Source organism: Chelonoidis abingdonii, chromosome 4 (assembly GCF_003597395.2).
Source record: "Chelonoidis abingdonii isolate Lonesome George chromosome 4, CheloAbing_2.0, whole genome shotgun sequence".
In the NCBI taxonomy this organism is placed as follows: domain Eukaryota; kingdom Metazoa; phylum Chordata; order Testudines; family Testudinidae; genus Chelonoidis; species Chelonoidis abingdonii.
The window spans coordinates 18,393,412-18,411,878 of NC_133772.1; the positions used below are offsets into that span (position 1 = coordinate 18,393,412).

The 18,467-nt window shown below is 53.3% G+C and overlaps 1 protein-coding gene across 2 annotated transcripts in view; it reads left to right on the plus strand.

Annotated features, from left to right (window-relative positions):
• ITPR3 (inositol 1,4,5-trisphosphate receptor type 3) overlaps positions 1–18,467 on the plus strand; it is an 84,620-nt gene that overhangs the window by 48,776 nt on the left and 17,377 nt on the right. For both annotated transcript variants that reach the window (XM_032768604.2, XM_032768613.2), the window contains 22 exons: positions 577–828; positions 1,366–1,510; positions 1,866–2,013; positions 2,899–3,095; positions 3,347–3,476; positions 4,301–4,358; positions 4,617–4,782; positions 5,397–5,561; positions 7,145–7,213; positions 8,472–8,597; positions 9,362–9,484; positions 10,252–10,452; positions 11,126–11,377; positions 11,938–12,063; positions 12,589–12,714; positions 13,620–13,740; positions 14,643–14,827; positions 15,389–15,537; positions 15,743–15,851; positions 16,221–16,311; positions 16,872–17,041; positions 18,150–18,324. In XM_032768604.2, coding sequence (XP_032624495.1) covers positions 577–828; positions 1,366–1,510; positions 1,866–2,013; positions 2,899–3,095; positions 3,347–3,476; positions 4,301–4,358; positions 4,617–4,782; positions 5,397–5,561; positions 7,145–7,213; positions 8,472–8,597; positions 9,362–9,484; positions 10,252–10,452; positions 11,126–11,377; positions 11,938–12,063; positions 12,589–12,714; positions 13,620–13,740; positions 14,643–14,827; positions 15,389–15,537; positions 15,743–15,851; positions 16,221–16,311; positions 16,872–17,041; positions 18,150–18,324 — 3,284 coding nt within the window. The remainder of the gene's footprint in view (positions 1–576; positions 829–1,365; positions 1,511–1,865; positions 2,014–2,898; positions 3,096–3,346; positions 3,477–4,300; positions 4,359–4,616; positions 4,783–5,396; positions 5,562–7,144; positions 7,214–8,471; positions 8,598–9,361; positions 9,485–10,251; positions 10,453–11,125; positions 11,378–11,937; positions 12,064–12,588; positions 12,715–13,619; positions 13,741–14,642; positions 14,828–15,388; positions 15,538–15,742; positions 15,852–16,220; positions 16,312–16,871; positions 17,042–18,149; positions 18,325–18,467) is intronic.

Below are 18,467 nucleotides of genomic sequence, written 5' to 3' on the forward strand. Positions count from 1 at the left end.
CCCAATCCCCCTCCTCGGGCGCTGGGATGAGCCAGGGAGGTGACCATCCGGCCCATCTCCCTGTCTGGCAATGGGGGACAAAGGCCAGCCCCACTCTGAAGGAGCCCTGCTGAGGGGGTGTGCCCATGGGACACTGGCTGGGTGCAGGTAAAGGGGGAACAGAAGAGGAACATGTTTGTGGCCACCTCCCTCAGGCAGCCACTGTGGGGTGTGTTCTGCTGCTGGAGTCAGTGGGAGTTCAGCAACGGGAGCACAGCTGGGCCTTTGTTTCCGGCCACAGAGCTCAGTCTGTGCTGTTCGAGAGCAGCTCCCGGGCCGGCTGCCTCTCTTAAACTTTCTTGCTCATCCCAGTAGGCCCTCGCCAGCTACACAAGAGACACCAGCTGGGCATGAAGCGGGGTCTTGTTCCTTCAGCAGAGGGGAGGGATTATATCAGTCGCTTCCACAAATGATATAATAAACAGTCCCCTCCCTCTCTTCCTCCATCTCTCCTCCTTTCATCTCTTCCCCATCTCCTTCTCTGTGTCTCTTCCTCCCTGGCCTCCTGTGTTCTCACCCCCGGTCGGCTCCAAACAGGTACCAGCTGAAGCTGTTTGCCCGCATGTGCCTGGACCGCCAGTACCTGGCAATCAAAGAGATCTCCAAGCAGCTGGGGGTGGATCTCATCTTCCTCTGCATGGCAGATGAGATGCTACCCTTTGACCTCCGGGCCTCCTTCTGCCACCTCATGCTGCATGTGCATGTGGACCGGGACCCCCAGGAGCTGGTGATGCCCGTGAAGTTTGCGCGGCTGTGGACGGAGATCCCCACCGCCATCACTATCAAAGAGTGAGGCAAACCAGTGCTTCTCACCGGGAAGAGGGTGGCATGGGGGATTCCAGACCATCTTGCCCTAGAGATCCCTGGCTCAGATCCAACTTGTGTCATTACTGACCGAATGGCCCTACTGAAGGCAGGCAGGGGAGGGCACATGTGGAATGGGTCTGGCAGGTCCTAGCCAGGCCTTCTCATGGGCAAAGCCCCCCCCATCCTTAAAAAACCCACCAGTACAACTGGCGCTGATCAGCCCTTAAGGCCAGTGACTCAATGAGCTTTGTAGACTGAGCTTTCCTCTCTCTCTTTCAAGGCCAGGGTTACTGGGACACTCACCCCTGCTGCTGCCCGGCCAGGGTTTCATGGAGAGAGGACGCTGCCCTCCGGGCCTGTCCATCTGATACTCAGAACTGCATCTGGCACAATGTACTGCCCTTCTGGAGAGCGAGGCAGGGGCTCCTCCTCCTTGGGAGAGGCACTTGAGGGGCTGGGGCATTGAGGGAGACTTGGCCCATCTCCTGCTGGCTCACTGCACCTCTCCTCCCTTCGCAGCTACGACTCCAACCTGAATGACTCCCGGGACGACAAGAAGAACAAGTTTGCCAGCACCATGGAGTTCGTGGAGGATTATCTCAACAATGTGGTGAGCGAGGCGGTGCCCTTTGCCAACGAGGAGAAGAACAAGCTCACCTTTGAGGTGAGAAACCTGCACTGGCCCTGCTGGGGAAGGGGCATTCGTCAGAGCTTTGAAGCAACCCCGATTGGGGGCATTTTAGCACAGCATGGGCCTTATTCCCTCGAAGAGGCAAGGAGGCCACATCTCACTGCTGTACAGGGGCCCTGCGAAAACTTGGCGGCCAGTTTCTAGTCACACCGTGGGCGACCATCTTGGAACTGCCAATTCTTAGCGCAAACTGGGCTGCCATCTTGGAATGGCCAATTGCCACTGCAGACTGGGCAGCTATCTTGGGAGTCCTTACCCTGTGCGGTTATATTCCTTGTCTGCTCATGGGGTGTGGGAGAGATCTGGAGTCTTTCTGTCCTTCCTGCAGGTGGTCAGTCTCGCCCACAACCTCATCTACTTTGGCTTCTACAGCTTCAGTGAGCTGCTGCGCCTAACACGGACTCTGCTGGGTATCATAGACTGTGTCCAGAATCCTCAGCTCATGATGCAGACCATGTACAATGAGGATATGGCAGGTAAGGCTCCATGGCTGGCCTGTAAGCATCTGCTTTTCTGAACTGTCTCAGTTCATTGATGACCTCAACTGAAACTGGTGGGCCTGACTGTCTCTGGAAGTGCTCCCATCTGGAAGAGGGGGGGCAGCTACCTGGAGCTTCTCGCCTCTGCACTCACAGCTGGGAGCAGCAGGGAAGTCGCACGGGGCTTCCCGCCTCCAATGGATAGATTCGCACTTGGAGCCCGGTCAGATGCCGTGCTCCCAGTGGGGAGCCAGGAGCCAGGACTGTGGTGGGCAGTAGGGCTCCCAGCGGGCAATGGGGAGCCCAGGCGGCAGCCAAAGCTGGGAGCCTGGGTGGCAGCCTGGCTTGGAGCAGAGACCCGCTGGGAAGTGGGGAGCTGGCTTTCTTGTCAATGTCATGGCAGTGAAATTGACAAGAATGACAGCCAACAGCCAATGTAAGGTCACCCTAACTTCATCGACATAAGCCCTAGGCCTCTCGTGGAGATGGAGTTGTGATGTTGGTGTAGTAGGGCACGTACATTGGTGGGAGCAAGGCTGTAGTGTAGACACTGACATCAAGCCTTATGTTGACCTAACTCTGTAGTATAGACCAAGCCTGAGAGACAGGGGTTAGCAAGAGCTTGACCCCTCTCAGGTTGTCGGGCAGGAGCTCGGAATTTGGCCAGCAATAGTAAGAAAGAAATGGAAGGACACGCCAGATGAATAATCAGCCTCCCCATTTATCCTCCAATAAAATTAAAGCAGTTTCCAAGTTGGTGGAAGTTTGGGTGGGCTCTTATGCCAGCCTCAAGAGGGACTTAGAAACCCAGCTCTAGCCCCCTCAGTGTATTAAAGCTGGCCTCACACATTAGCCTCCTGCCAACCGCGGGTGCTTCCCTAGGGAAGAACGTGCGGAAGTCCATCCAGGGTGTTGGCCAGATGATGTCCACCATGGTCCTGAGCCGGAAGCAGTCCATCTTCAGTGGCCCAAGCCTCAGCACCGTGGCGGCCTCTGAGCCCACGGACCGGGAGAGGACCATAGAGAACGAAAACATCGTTGTGATGGAGACCAAGCTGAAGATCTTGGAGATCTTGAAGGTGGGCGCCCATGGTGGTCGAAAAGCTGGTGCATGAAGCTCAGAGGGAGGGAACAAATGAAATAAGGAAGCTGCAGGTTCCCGTGGACTTCTGCTATGGACCAGTGCCGCTGGCCTCTGGTTAATGCAGGGCTGGGGTGGTCAGAGGGGAAGATGGGGAGTGGGGGCTGGGAAGCTGCAGCAGTGTGAAGAGGGCGGTTTCCATGGTGGGGGATTCACTTCTACACTCCTTCTGCCCATACTGCTCCCCAGTTCATCCTGAACGTGCGGCTGGACTACAGGATCTCCTACCTGCTCTCTGTCTTCAAGAAGGAGTTCATAGAGGTCTACCCCATGCAGGACAGCAGCGCCGACGGGACAGCTCCAGCCTTCGACTCCACAAGTAACTGTCTCTCCATCTCTTTTGCTCTCTACCAGCAGTGCCAGTCTCTAGTGCAGATTAGATTTAAAGGGCCACATATGACATGTTAAATACCAGCTCATTATTGGGAACACCCTGAATAGCACTATATGGCTCTGATAAACTCTCTTAGCAGATGGAGAGGAATACGTGCTGCACTGAACACACTGGGTTGGAACTATTGATTGTTTGGTGCCAAGGCCCAGTAGTGGTTTGGGAGGCTTTTGCTTGGAGGAATTGGAGGTTGAAGGAAATTAGGGGCACAGACACTTTCACTCTGGTGTTTCTAAGGCGTGGTACCTAATATGAGCTCAATAATAAAAGTCTGCATTCTCCTTCCCTGGCTTCTCTTTCCTTTTGCCTATTTTCTCCCCACTCCCCTTCTGTTGTTATAAGCTGTTCCCTGTAAGCCCAAGGGTAAAGGTGGTGACTCCTCCCTCCCCGCTTCCCATATGCTCCATCCCCCCAATGAAATAGCAGCAGGACGTGTGTGCATGTAGCAGTGGCCAGTGGCTCACCGTAGAACTACCGAGGAAGGTGCTTAAAGGCAGGGGAGGTAAAGAATCTGTGGATACTGTGGTGCATGCTCAGGTACCATGCTGATGAACAGCCTTGTGACGACCTAGAGATAGCCTAGTCCATTCGGAGTTCAGCAGGGCAGGAAACCTCGTTCCCCTCCCTGGATTGGGAGTTGAGACTGTTTCCCTAGGAGTTTCTGCCTCCCCTGGATTCGTTGTCACCTTCCATTGGTACAGGGAGGGTGTCGAACTCCCTGCTGATGGTCCCTTTGCTTTCTCTCTTTTCAGATGCAGCGATGAACCTGGAGAGGATAGGCGAGCTGGCAGAGGCCATGTTTGGGGTCGGGTAAGTGCCTCAGTCCCTTCTTTCCAGTGGAAAATTAATCTGTCCTTTGCTATTCGCTGTAGATAAGTGCTGCTCTCCTATGAAGAGGTGGATTGCTGGAGGCTGAAAGCCACAGGGAGCAGAGAATGTGGGTGGCCTGGGGCTACCATAAAGGCTACCAGGAACCCTTATCAGCCATAAGGAGTGCAGGGCCAGCACAAAGCCTGAGGGAGTCCTTATTGATTGTTCTCACATTGTGGTCTTTCCCCTTGGCTTCAGGAAGTCGAGCAGCATGTTAGAGGTGGATGATGAAGGAGGGAGGATGTTTCTCCGTGTGCTGATCCACCTGACGATGCACAACTATCCCCCACTTGTCTCCGGCTCCCTCCAGCTCCTCTTCAAACACTTTAGCCAGAGGCAGGAGGTGCTGCACACCTTTAAACAGGTAACACTGCTGGGGAGCAGCCCGGATGTCCCAGATCCTCTCTCAAGTCCTGGCCAACACCTGGGGTGCAGTTGGCTGAGGGGGTTGTAAATAGGTAACACTAGGTGTGAGTCTAAATCCAGCCAGGATGGCAGTGAGCAAAGGTCGAGTCCATCTGAATGTGGTGTGAAATGAGCGAGTGAGGTCAGTCTAGCTGCTAGCTGGTGCATGTCCACAGCGTTTGGCACCAAGAAAAGGTGCTTGATGGAATGCCCAGATCTGTGCCAGCTAAGGAAGTCCCATTGGTGCGGTTCCCTCCTTAAACTGCTCTAGCAGGGAGGCTGCAGATTCTTGCCATGCCCTGCAGGAAACGAGTCTAAGTGGTCTTGAGATCCTCATCCGTGGGAGGCGGATGCTCAGGGTTGGGTAACAGAATCACTCCCAGGCCTGATAGTGCTATAAAAGTAGCTTCTAATCAGCTGTGTCAGCCACAGCCACCCCTGTGCCTTCTGGACTGAAGTGGGGGAAGCAGAGAGCTGAGTGAGGAGAAGGCAAATGGACACCCATGCTTGGTTTTTCATTGCACACCGGTTCCTCAGTGAGCTGAAGGGGCTGAGGTTCTCTTCGCGTTGCAGGTCCAGCTCTTGATCTCGGCCCAGGATGTTGAGAACTACAAGGTGATAAAGTCTGAGCTTGACAAGCTGCGCATGATGGTGGAGAAATCTGAACTCTGGGTGGACAAGAAGGGTAGCCCCAAGGAGGAGGATGCAGGGGAAGGGCCCAAGAAGGAGAAGAAAGAGGTAAGAACCTGAGCAGCTCTCCAGATTGCAGGGGAGGGGCTGGATACAGACACCTCTGTATCATTGGTTCAAATCCAACTCAGGCCAGTGACTGAAGGATATTGCTTCTCAGTGGCCTCTGGGTTCAGCCCCCTGTATCAGGCATGCCAGAGATGGGTGTTAGTGAGGCATTCAGTGCAGTAAGGCAGCTGCTGCTGGGGAAACTGGCAGGTGTGGAACCTTGTCAGAGATTTGCTGAAAGTGCAAGTACCCCGTAGCAACTGGATCACTCTTGTCCACGTGCTTGATGACACTCTCAAAGAATTCTAATAGACTAGTGAGGGATGATTTCCCTTTACAGAAGCTGAGTTGACTCTTCCCCAACATATTGTGTTTATCTCTGGGTCTGTTCTCTACTGTAGTTTCAATCAATTTGCCTGGTACTGAAGTTAGGCTTATTGGCCTGTAATTGCCAGGTTTGCCTCTGGAGACTTTTATAAAAATTAGCGTGACATTATTCTTAATTTATCGATTTGTTCCAATACCTCTTCTATAGATAACTCAATCTGGGACAGTTCCTCAGGTTTGTTACCTAAGAAGAATGGATCAGATGTGGGAATCTCCTCCACATCCTCTTCAGTGAATTCAGATGCTAAAAATTAATTTAGTTCTCCACAACAGCATTGTCTTCCTTGAGTGCTCCTTTAGCACTTCGATCATCCAGGGGGCCCATTGTCTGGCAGGGTTCCTGCTTCTGATGTATTTAAACATTTTCTTGCTGGTAGCTTTTGTGTCTGTTGCTATTTCCTCTTCAAATGTTTTTTTTGGCCTGCTAAATTATATTTTTACACTTGACACGCCAGCTCCTTTCTATATTCCTCAGTAGGATTTGATTTTCAATTTTTAGAGAATATCTTTTTGCCTCAACTGCCTCTTTTACTCTGTTGTTTAGCCAGGGTGCCATTTTGTTTTTGGTCCTCTTTTTTTAATTTGAGGTATACATTTAGTTTGCGCCTCTGTTATGGTGTTTTTAAATAGTTTCCATTCAGCTTGCAGGCATTTCACTCCTGTGACTCTTCTCTGTAATTTCCATTTAACTAACTTCCTCTTTTTAGTGTAGTTCCCCTTTTTGAAGTTAAATGCTACTGTGATGGAGTTCTTTGGTATTTTACCCCCTACAGGAATGTTAAATTTAATTACATTCTGGTCGCGATTATTACCAAGCAGTTCAGCGATATTTGCTTCTTGGTCCAGATCCCGTGTTCCACTTGGGACTAAATCGAGAATTGCCTCTCCCCTTGTGGGTTCCAGGACTAGCTGCTCCAAGAAGCAGTCATTAATGGTGACTAGAAATTCTATCCCATCCTGAGGTGCCATTAGGGTGACCAGATGTCCCAATTTTATAGAGACAATCCTGATTTTTGGGTCTTTTTCTTATATAGGTTCCTATTACCCCCTGCCCCCATCCCGATTTTTCACACTTGCTATCTGGTCACCCTAGGTGCCCTGTACTCAGTCCACATGGGATAACTGAAATCCCTCTTTATTATTGGGGTGTCTCTTTTTGTACTGAGAGACGTTCCTCTCTTTCCTTCCCTTTGTAGCACACTGCAGATGAGGAGGTCAGTACCCCTGAAGAGAAGAGCAGCGAGAATTACAAGATAGTCAAAGGGGTAAGTAACAGCTAATATTGTCTCTGGTAACATGACATAGCACCAGCCAGCTGTGCAGTGGGACAGCCTGAGCTAGCCAGGTCAGCAGGGAACGTTGGACTGGAGTTGTCTTCATGGTGTTACATATGGCGTCTTGCACCATTGAGAAGTTAGGGGTGGAGCTGGCAGCTTGCATGCAAAGACATGCGAGACTCGGGCTTACACTTCAAAACTTACTGCAGGGGGAGCCCTATGAAGTTATCAACCCTGTACAATAAAAGTAAAAGGCAGGACTTGTTCTAGGAGAGAGAGGTGAGGATTTGTGAATGACACACAGGACTGTCACTCTGCATTAGGAAGAACACAAGGATTTATGAATGAGACCCAGGGCTCACACTCTGCACTAGGAAGGATGCAGGGATTTGTGAATCAGACACCAGACTCAAGTTGCTGGACGTGAGGGTTTCTCAGTTGATTGAGGCTCTGTGCTAATTTTTGCTGTTCTGCTTGGTGAGTTGCGCTATGGAATTGACTCTCCCTTGTGTAGTTGGACACAAAGGGCCTGTTCTCCCCTCTGTCTCACCCATGCAGCCCAATGACTTTAAGTGCGTAAGCCTGGAAGGGACTTAACCCAACATTTTGCAGGGCTTCCAGGACAATCGCAGCTGACGTTCTGCAGCCAGGGTCGTAATTGCTGGTGGGGTGACATCCTAATCTTTTCCTTCTTGAAGGGTCATGAATGCGAGGCAGGGCCTGGCTGTGCAGCCTGCCAGGTGGGGCTGCAGATGTTGGTGCAGGGGGAAAAGTGAGATTGCAGCTGCCCATACCTAATGTGACACCTTCCATTTGGCAACCTGGAGGATCATGGGCTGGATTCTCAGGGACGCCGATGTAAATGCAGCATGATGCCACTGTGCTCAGTGGACTGGCTCTGGTTTTACACCAGGGAAGCTGAGACCAGCATACTCAGTCAGCCAAGGCTGGCCTCCCTCTTGTGGAAGCTGGGCTCAGAGGAGGTGACAGGAGAAGAAACATGCCTTTGATCTCTTGGGGGATGGAATGGATCTGCAAGTGGCCTGAGGCAGCATGTTCCCAGACAGGCTGTCACTCTGGTAGCTTGGCTAGAGAGCACCCAGGGTCCTAACCCTAGAATTCAGGACTAGGATGGGCCTGTTCACACATGCCGGCCTCACTGGGGCCAGCGTAGGGCTGCTTTCTGCCATGTGTGTTCTAACGCTCATTCTTCTTTTTTGCTTTGGGGGTGGGGTTCCCTCTCCAGATCCTGGAGCGGCTCAATAAAATGTGCGGGGTGGGTGAGCAGGTACGCAAGAAGCAGCAACGCCTGATGAAGAACATGGACGCCCACAAAGTGATGCTGGATCTGCTCCAGATCCCCTACGAGAAGGTGGGAGAGTGGGAAGCAGGGCGGGGATGGGATGGGATGGATGGGAGTTGAAGGCAGCAGCCCCAGTGCACGTTCAAGCCGCTGGAATATCTCAGGGCAGGGGTCAGTCACTCGGTCTATGCTGCTTTGGGTTTGCCAGTGATTTCCTACATACTGGATGCCCGGAGGCAGCATGTCTAGTAGCTAGAGCAGTAAACTAGCTGCTGGGACTCCAGGGTTCTCTTCTCAGTTTGGCCACTGACTCACTGCACAACCCTGAGCAAGTCACTTCATGTCCCCAGGCCTCAGTGCCCTTCTCTGTAAAATGGGAACACAAAACTCTTACCCACCCTTGCAAAGTGTGTTGTGGGGAAAGGTCTGTATATGGGAATCACCGATTATTGAATCGTAGGACTGGAAGGGACCTCGAGAGGTCTTCTAAGTGCAATACAGTGTCCTATGGCATAACGTCAGCTTTACCAGACAGGAATGGACCGAGGAGCCATCTACAGCACCGTGCCTCAGCACAGGTCCAATACACCTGTCTGCACAATAGAGCCCAGTGGGTGAGATTTCTTTCTTGATCCAGCTGCGGATGCAGAAACCTTCTCGGTGCCATCGAACCCGATTGATTTGTTCTTTGATATGCCACAATGTAACCCTAGGAAATACCATTTTGGGAGGGGTGTCATTGTGCTTCTCATGGCTTAGGATGTCTCCTGGGTGGAATTCCTCAGGCTCCTCCCCCAAGAACTCACGTTCTTCTGTGTTCCCCCTTTGCTCAGGGTGATGCAAAGATGCTGGAGATTCTGAAATACACCCACCAGTTCCTACAGAAGTTTTGCGCTGGGAACCAAGGAAACCAGGCCCTTCTGCACAAACATCTCAACTTGTTCCTTACCCCTGGGGTAAGAGAGGAGGGGGCTCCCCTGGGAGAGCTCAACATGGGACTAAAGGAGTGGCCTGGGGGATAGATGGGGATTCATAGACAGTAGAGATGGAAGAGACCAATTCTGGTAGGTCATCTAGGCCACCCTGGTCCCTCTACCCAGCTGGCCAGTCCTGGATAGTTCACTAACATTTCACGTGATAGTGCTTGCTCTCTAGAAGGGTGGTCTTGCGATAAAGGCACTAGAGTGGAGCTTAGAAACCTGGATTCAATTCGTGGCTCAGCCCGTCACTTGCTGTATGAACTTGGGCAAGTCACTTCACCGCCCCGTGTCTGAGTTTCCCCACCTGTGAAATGGGGCTGGGGATGCATCCCTGCCTAATGGGTTTTGTGAGGCTAAGTCACTAATGTCTGGGAGGCTCAGATGCTAGGAAAGCTGATGGAAAAGCCAACAAATAAATGTGGAGATTGCTAGAGGGTGGCAAAGCACCCCCTCACAGAACAGGGGATGAGGAAAGTTCTAACCAACCCTGCAGGATTGTTGGGGGAGTTTCTTGGGCTAAGGGCTGTGAAGGCCCAGCGGGTGGGTAGGGGAGTAGTGGTCCAGGAGAGGGGGGGTGGTGTTTGGAGAGCATGGGCAAAGGAGGAAGAGATACAGAAGGGAGGAGACATACCTGCAAGAAGGAGAGAAAATGGGGGGGCAGGGGGAGCTGGGAGTGTACCTGGGCATTTGGGGGCTCTGCGCAGCTCCACAGCCTCACGCAGGTGCTGCTTGCTCCTCGGCAGCTCCTGGAGGCCGAGACAATGCAACACATCTTCCTGAACAACTACCAGCTGTGCTCAGAGATTAATGAGACGGTCCTGCAGCACTTTGTCCACTGCCTGGCCACGCACGGCCGCCACGTACAGTACCTTGACTTCCTGCATAGCATCATCAAGGCGGAGGGCAAGTATGTCAAGAAGTGCCAGGACATGATCATGACGGAGGTGAGAGCCCCCTCCCCTTAGTGTGGAAGGAGGGGAGGGTTGAGGTATATAGACAGACCCAGTCAGAGAAGCAGGGCTGTCTCGGGGAGCAGGGTGGGGGCTCAGCAGGTGCCTTTGCTGATCCCAGGGCCCCAGCTGGTTGCTAGGGGGCACTGCGCTCTTGAAAGCACCATCCTTTGGCAGAGAAGTAAAAAGCGGGACAAGAACCCTTATAATTTCACCCTAGCCTGAACAGATGCTGTTCTTACCCGTAGAAGGCTCTGTCCGCACTACATCTGAAACCATGGTAACACCCACGCTCACAGTTGTTGCTTGCACCATTTCCATCATTGCGGGGGCCGGGTCACGCAGCTGAATTTTCACCTTTGAAAATCAGGCCTAACATGTCTCATGTTGGGCTCCCAAAGTCAGTGGCAGTCTTTCAGAATACTTGCCTTAACACCTAGTCTGTTTTTAAGCTGCTTGCCTTAGTAATGTCTTGCAGCAGAGAGTTCCAAAGGTTGGGATTTTCTGTTCTGTGTTGGAAAATGCCCTATTTCCATTGTAAATGTACTGTCCTTTAATCCCTCAGTGTCCCCTTTGTGGCTGTGTTTATGGGGGAGCTGGCTGTTGCCTTGCAAGGCTTTTCCATCCCCTCTGCCACGGATCCATGACCTTTGCTCCTTCCCCACAGCTCACCAATGCAGGGGATGACGTGGTGGTCTTCTACAATGACAAGGCGTCACTGGCCACCATGCTGGAGATGATGACAGCGGCCCGGGAAGGGGTGGAGGAGAACAGCCCTCTCATGTACCACATCTCCTTGGTGGACCTGCTGGCCGCCTGCGCCGAGGGCAAGAACGTCTACACAGAGATCAAGTGCACGTCCCTGCTGCCACTGGAGGACATTGTGCGGGTGGTGACGCACGAGGACTGCATCACCGAGGTACTGGGGGCTGGGGGGAGCGGCACTGCCATCAACTCATAGAGCCGGGGAGATAGGCAGGGGGAACTCATAGCCATGGGTGCATTGGAGAGAGAAGGGACTGGTGGCGAGAGACAAGAGGAGGTGGAAGCAGGAGACTGAGGCCTCCTAATGGTGGTATGAGGAAGCGGGAGGAATGCTGTGCTAGTGGAGGAGGGAAAGCAAGAGAACAAAAGGAGGGAGCGAGAAACACACACAAGGAGGGAGGACGAGGCAGGATGGTGAAGGGGGTCTGACTTGTGGTTTGTCCACCTCTTGGCTGGTGGAAAGCGGGATTTGTGCTGGGGAGATCAGAGCTCCTGCCACTAAGGTCGTGTGGGTATTCAGCTGCAGTGCTTTGAGTTGAAGCCCTCTTGTGCCCCTCCGTCCCTCGGGGGGCAGTCGTCGTTCGAAGGGCAGGGGGCAGCAGAGAGGCTGATTGTACCACTGGGGGCTGTGTTTGCCTTGCTGCCCTCCATGGCCTTGTGTAGAGACTGAATTCCCCCCTCCTCCCCTCGGCCCGTCCCACTCTGCCCCTGCAGGTGAAGATGGCCTACGTGAACTTCGTCAACCACTGCTACGTGGACACCGAGGTGGAAATGAAAGAGATCTACACCAGCAACCACATCTGGACTCTCTTTGAGAACTTCACCCTCGACATGGCCACAGTGAGGGATGGGGCCTGGAGTGGATCCTGGGGTGGGGAATGGGGTGGAGACTCCTCCTGACTGTTCTCCCTTGGGAGGGTGGACATCAGGAGATGAAAGTCGCTGGATGCTCCACTAGCTTTCTCAGCAACCTAGAAGCAGCGGTGCAGGCTGGGTCCCATGGTGAGAGGAGTCGTCCAAGGAGCTGGAGATAGCTAGAGCCCAGCATGCTGTAGCACTGGGAGCAGGATGGACATGTCTGGGACAGTGCTCCGTGGCACCTGTGTTCTGCGTAACAAGGAGCTGCTTCACACCATACTGTCCCTGCTGTGCCATCAGGACTGGGGGCTGACACATCCACTCTGCAGCAGTACAGAGCCTTCTGCAGGGCACAGCTTGCCTCTGGGAGCCCAGGGAGCAGGTGCTGGGTAGGGAGTGCCCCTCAAGATGCCCTCTGCTGCCTGGGTGCCCCCAGCTCTACTGGGTGTGTGCATGTCGGTGTTGCACTTGTACCAGTGTGTGCTCCCAGTGTCTCCTTCCCTGCAGATGTGTAAGAAGCGAGAGAAGCGTCTGACGGACCCCGTCCTGGAGAAGTACGTGCTCACTGTGGTGCTGGACACCATCAATGCCTTCTTCAGCTCCCCCTTCTCGGAGAACAGCACTTCCTTGCAGGTGACTAGGGGCCTTTTCAGAATTGAGCACAGCAATAGGCTGAGGGGCCCAGCCAAGAGAGGTGCCATCTGTAACCTGGAAGTTGCAGATGGCTCAAGAGTTAATGACCCTCAGCATCAGCCCGAGGATCTCACCTCTTCTGTTGCCATCAGGGATGGCTGTCTCTGGATCATAGAGCCAAATCCGCCCCAGCCTACAGTGGCCGAGTGTGGCAGGGGTCTGGCCAGATCCTCCTCCTAGAGTGTCAGGAGCACTGATGTGGGGAGGATCCCCGCCCTGAAGTGGGCTGGGAGACCCAGAAACCAGCTCAGAAACCTGCTGAGGGGTTTCCTTCCCTACCTGAGACACAGGCCTGGTGTGCAGAGAAGCTCAGGAAACTTAGAAACAAGCCGAGGGAGGGCAAAGGGGGCAGAGGCTGGTAGGGCTGGTGGAATTTGTGGGATGGGCAGCAGAGCTTGGGGTGGTATTGAGGGGCAGAGCTCAGTGGGGCCGAAGGGGTCTCACAGAGGGCAGACCCCTGACTGGGTTGTGTTGATGGCTAAGGTCCCACCCATACTAAGATTTCTGGGGGAGTGAACTGAAACCTGGTCAAACTCAGCAACTGAAGCAGTCCCTCAAACTCAAAGCAGAGCTCAGGGAGACCCAAGTGTGAACTGAAAGAGGAGGCAGGCTGCGTAAGGGCCCTGGGAACCAAAACAGCCTTGCTCTGAGGCTGGACTTGGCCAGGAGGTTAACCCTGAATCCTAACAAGATAGAGGGAGAAGTGTCATCAGTTAGTGCCCTCGCTGACCGGCCAGCCACTCTCCCCTTAGCAAGGGCCTGTAAGAAGCACCAGCAGCAGTGATGGGTCTGATAAGAGCACACACCATGGCCCCAGATAAGGACCTGCCTCCCGTCTTTTGCAGACCCACCAGACTATTGTCGTGCAGCTCCTCCAGTCCACCATGAGGCTCCTGGAGTGCCCCTGGCTACAGCAGCACCACAAGACTTCGGTGGAGGCCTGTATCCGTACCCTGGCCATGGTTGGTAAGGTGCTAAGGGGACCATGCGGCGATCGCTCAGTGCTCGGGACAGAGGGGTTCAGGGGTTTAGCTGCTGGGGCTGATGTGATGGAGGTAGGGTATATACCAGAGTAAGGCAGTGTTGGGAGGCAACTCCATTGATCTGGAGACTCCATCCCGCTCTGACTGCATGTACCAGGCAGCTGGCCAAGCAGGAGCTGGGCAAGATCTGGCAGGTGCTTCCTGGGCCTGAGGCTGCATGTCTAATTACCAGCCTCTAAAAACACAGAGGTGTGGCTTGGAGAACACCCTCTAAAAGTTGGCTTCTCATCTAGTTCTCTTGGGCCCATTTAACATGGGCTGGGAACCTAAGGAGACCAGAATGTCTCAGGAGATTCCTGGTATTTCCAGCTGCTGATGGGGCCTGAAATAAAGCTGGAACTTATGCCGGTTTCCCTTAATTCTTTGACCCTCATCCTGTCAGCTGCTGTCTAACTCTTGAGGAGGGCTGTAAATGCTGATGGATCACAGAGGGGAGAGGCTGGTTTAGTGGCAAAGGTGCTGGGCTGGGATGTGGGGAGCTGGGAATTGAACGTGATTTTTGGACATGTTATTTAATCTCTCTGTGCCTAAGGAGGGCAATGCTATTTCCCTTCCTTCTCAGGGGGATGGGGGAATCAATGTATTCGAGATTGGGGGTCATATGGATGCAGGATGTGGGCTGAGCACTGAACTGACCTGGGGAAGCAACAGCACAGGTTGCTTTGCTCCTGGTTAGGGTAACGACCAACCTAATAGCACTGGGCGTGCCAGGCACTCGGCCTGCAGAGCAGCCCAAGCCAGTGCATGTCTGGATCCACCGCACAGCGGGCGGTGTGGCACAGAGCTCTGCCCTCCGTGCTCCAGCTGAGCCTGTTCTGCTTTCAGCCAAGAGCCGCTCCATCGCGTTGCCCATGGACCTCGATGCCCACGTCAGCTCCCTGCTGAACAGCAGCTCCATTAGCGCCTTGCAGCGGAGTGCTTCCAGCTATAAGACAGCCACACGGACCTTCCCCCGCGGCTTGGCCACACCCAACCAGTGGGACTACAAAAACATCATTGAGAAGCTGCAGGTGTGGGCTGGGGGGAGCCCTTTCCTGGGGGCAGGGGGTGGTCCTGGCTCCCTGTGAAATCAGCCCCTGGCTCCCTGGGGTTGAGGCACTAATGGTACTGGGGACTCCCGATAGATTCGAACAGCAGCGGTGCCTCCTGCCCACGCCCCTAAGCTGCAGGGACCTCCCTCTGGGTCAGCCTGTCTAGCCCATTTGATTCTGGTCCTGTCGGCTGAGACTGCCACCAGCTCTTTCACGCAGGCCACGCCTGCACCCAGGCACGGTGCAGTCCCTGTCCTCTCCTGACTGCCCCTCACTTCCAAAGGGCCAGAGAGGATGCGGACCCTGTGGCTTTGCCCCCCGTGTGCCGTCTTGCAGAGGAGCCTGCATGCAGCAGCCTCCGAAAGGAGGAGGCAGTCGGTTTACCCTCTCCAAACTTAGGGCCTGATCCATCCAGGAGTTCCCGCAAGCCGGTGCAGCTCTGTCCCATTCCCATCACAGGCCAGTGCCTCGTGGGCCCAGTCTGGCCTAGCAGGTGCACACAAGGACTGGGCTCAACCCTGATGGTGTCATGCTTTGTAGGACATCATCAACGCCCTGGAGGAACGGTTCAAACCCCTGGTGGAAGCTGAAGTGTCTGTCCTGGTGGATGTTCTGCACCGCCCGGAGCTGCTCTTTATGGAGGGGACCGATGCCTACCAGCGCTGCGAGAGCGGGGGCTTCCTGTCCAAGTAAGGGGGTGGGGTGGGGGTAGCCTCACAGCCGCCTCTAATACCAGCATCCAGCTGGGAAGGGTCAGTCCCTCCTCTGCTGTCCCCTATGTGTGGCGGTGGGATGTGTGTGAACCCACGGGAGGAAGGAGGAGAAGGTGGAGGCAGAGGATGGGATGGCTCAGGGTGCAGAAGGAACTGATGGGTTCTTGCTGTGTTTCGCCAGGCTGGTCCAGCACACTAAGGACCTGATGGAGAGCGAGGAGAAGCTGTGCATCCGAGTCCTGAGGACGCTGCAGCAGATGCTCATGAAGAGGAACAAATATGGGGACAGGGTGAGTACTGCGATCAGGATACCCACAATAACCCCCCAGACTCTTTTCTCCACCAGCCAGCTCCTGTTTGCCTTTCCATACAATCGTCAGGCTTGCTTCCCCTCTCCCTCGCCTCGGGATCAGTCAGGAGTGACTCCGCATTACTGTCGGTGGAGTTGCATATCTGGGTTTTGCAGACACTCTGCTTCCACCCACGCCTCAGCCTTTCACGCGGCACATGCAGGACCTTATGCAGCTGGTGGGGCGGGTTGGGAGATTTGTCCCTACCCCGGGAGCTTTAGTTAGCTGCCCCTAAGGCAGGTGATTGGTATGTGTGCGGTCAGGCATCTGCCACTTCAATGCAGACTCAGTGTTTATTTTTCACACCAGGGCAATACGCTAAGAAAAATGCTCGTGAGTAACTACCTGCAGAACAAGAAGTCGAGCTCCAAAGGGGAGATCGTCGACACGACTGGGGGTGGTGAGCAACTTGGTGTTCTTTGTCTCCTCTCCGCACTGGTTTCCTTCCTTGTCTCTTCTGAGGCTCACCCACGTGCCTCGGGCTTCTGCATTTCAAACCCTTAGGATAGGGGACCACATCGTTACCTGGTGTGAGTCAGCCTCGCTTCGCTGAGGTCAGCCCTGACCAGAAGCAGGGTTTTGCCTGCAATTCTATACACAGAGAAATAGACGCGGGTCCTCTGGAAGTGGAGTTTTCAGTCCCGTCCTTCCATTGATCCATTCTAGGGAGTCGTAGGACCCTGTGACCGTAGTACAAAAGGGCTTTGCAAATGTTAATGACTCATAACTCGCCCCTGTGAGTTAGGGCAGTAGCACTATCCCCATTTTGCAGATGGGGAAACTGAGGCACTGAGTGATTGAGGGAACTTTTCCAGGGTCACACAGGGAATCTGTGGCAGCTCAGTGCCTCGACCCAAAGTCCACCCTCTGTTCCTTAGCTTGGCTGTAGAATTCACTACTGTGCCTGCCCAATGTTGCCACTCACTTACATTCTTACCTCTCGTGTTCTTTCGTGCATAGGCCAAGACCAGGACTGGTCAGTCATTGCTGCCATCCAGTGCCGGCTGGACAGAGAAGGGGCCACCAAGCTGGTGTCGGACCTTATCATGAACACCAAAAATGAGAAGATTTTCCAGGAGAGCATCCTCTTAGCCATCCGGCTGCTGGATGGAGGCAACACAGAGATACAGGTCTGGGGATAGTCCTGCATTCCCAGCGTGTGCACCAGCCCTGGGGAGAGTGGACATGGAGGACTTAGGAGAGAGGGTTCGGTTTGTGTGAATGCAAACCTTTGTCCAAAACTCTTACTGGAGTGAATGCTGCATTTGAGAGTTTGAAAAAAGTGTCTCTGTAGGATATTCACCCATCCCTGCATTTAGTGGTTCCAGCCAAGGCAGATATAATAAAATGCCACGAGACAGGCTGCTCACTCTGTGTCGCTCGGCAAACCAGAAATCGCTGGCTGATTAACATTTACAATCTAAAGCTCCTGAGAAGCTAACCGGTGCAAGATTCCGATGACTCTATTGGAGTCAGCTTTCTAAAGCAACACTGGCGCCCTCTGCTGGGTACTTCTTAAATAACAGGATGCTGCAGCTCTCAGTCTAGTAGAGAGGGGGTTATATTTGCTATTTCGAATCCTTTGTTGATGGAAACGTGGATGCAGATTAGTGAGATCACCCAAGATGAGTCTAGGGTCCAGGATGGTGAACTGGCTACAGCTTGTGTTTTTCAGCTTCTACCTTTGGATTTCCTTGATAGTTAAAGCTCAGCGTATATTAGAGGGTGGAATGAGGGAGGGTAGAAAGGGGATGTGAATTATCTATTCCCTGTATGCCAAAAGGATTGTTATTTCCTGGGACTTGACTAGGGGGATTGCATAAGAATGGCCCTGCCCTTGAGATTTGACTTGGTCAGCGACCCTGATTGACATCTCAGTGATGAGAAAAGAAAGTAGTGGAACACTGGGTTTACTCAGCCAGATCACTGGTCTGTTCAGTCTGTTATCCTGCTTCCTTCAATGCCCAGTACTTTGATGTTGTAGAAAATAATGAGAACTCTTTTATGGTCTTCCTGACCCCTGTGCTCAACCAGCTTGTGCCCTGAAGCATGAGAAGTGGTCACCCTAACATAGCTGTATTACTGCAGATACTGTTGGTCGTGAAACTACCCATCTCTTTCAAAACTTCAGGCTTAGTGGGAGAGACAAATCCCAGAGGCAGCTGGGGAAACTTCAGATCGTAATGTGGACATTTTCACTTCTTGTCTTGCTTCCTTCACTCCTCCCTCTCTGCCCAGAAATCATTTTATAACCTGATGACAAGCGACAAGAAGTGTGAGAAATTCTTCAAAGTGTTGCATGATCGCATGAAGAAGGCACAGCAGGAGACCAAGTCCATCGTGTCGGTGAACATGAGTGACATTGGGAACAAGCCCCAAGAGGAAAAAGACACCCCTGACCCTGGCACCAAGGGTAAATGAGAAGGGAGGGTACAGTTGTCAGTTCTGTGGGGCAGGGACCATTTACACCTATGTGAGCTGAGCCCTAGCTCCAAGTACCCTACCCAAAGGAACGCTAACCCTAGGGCAGGGTTACAGTGACTAGCAGTAGGATCC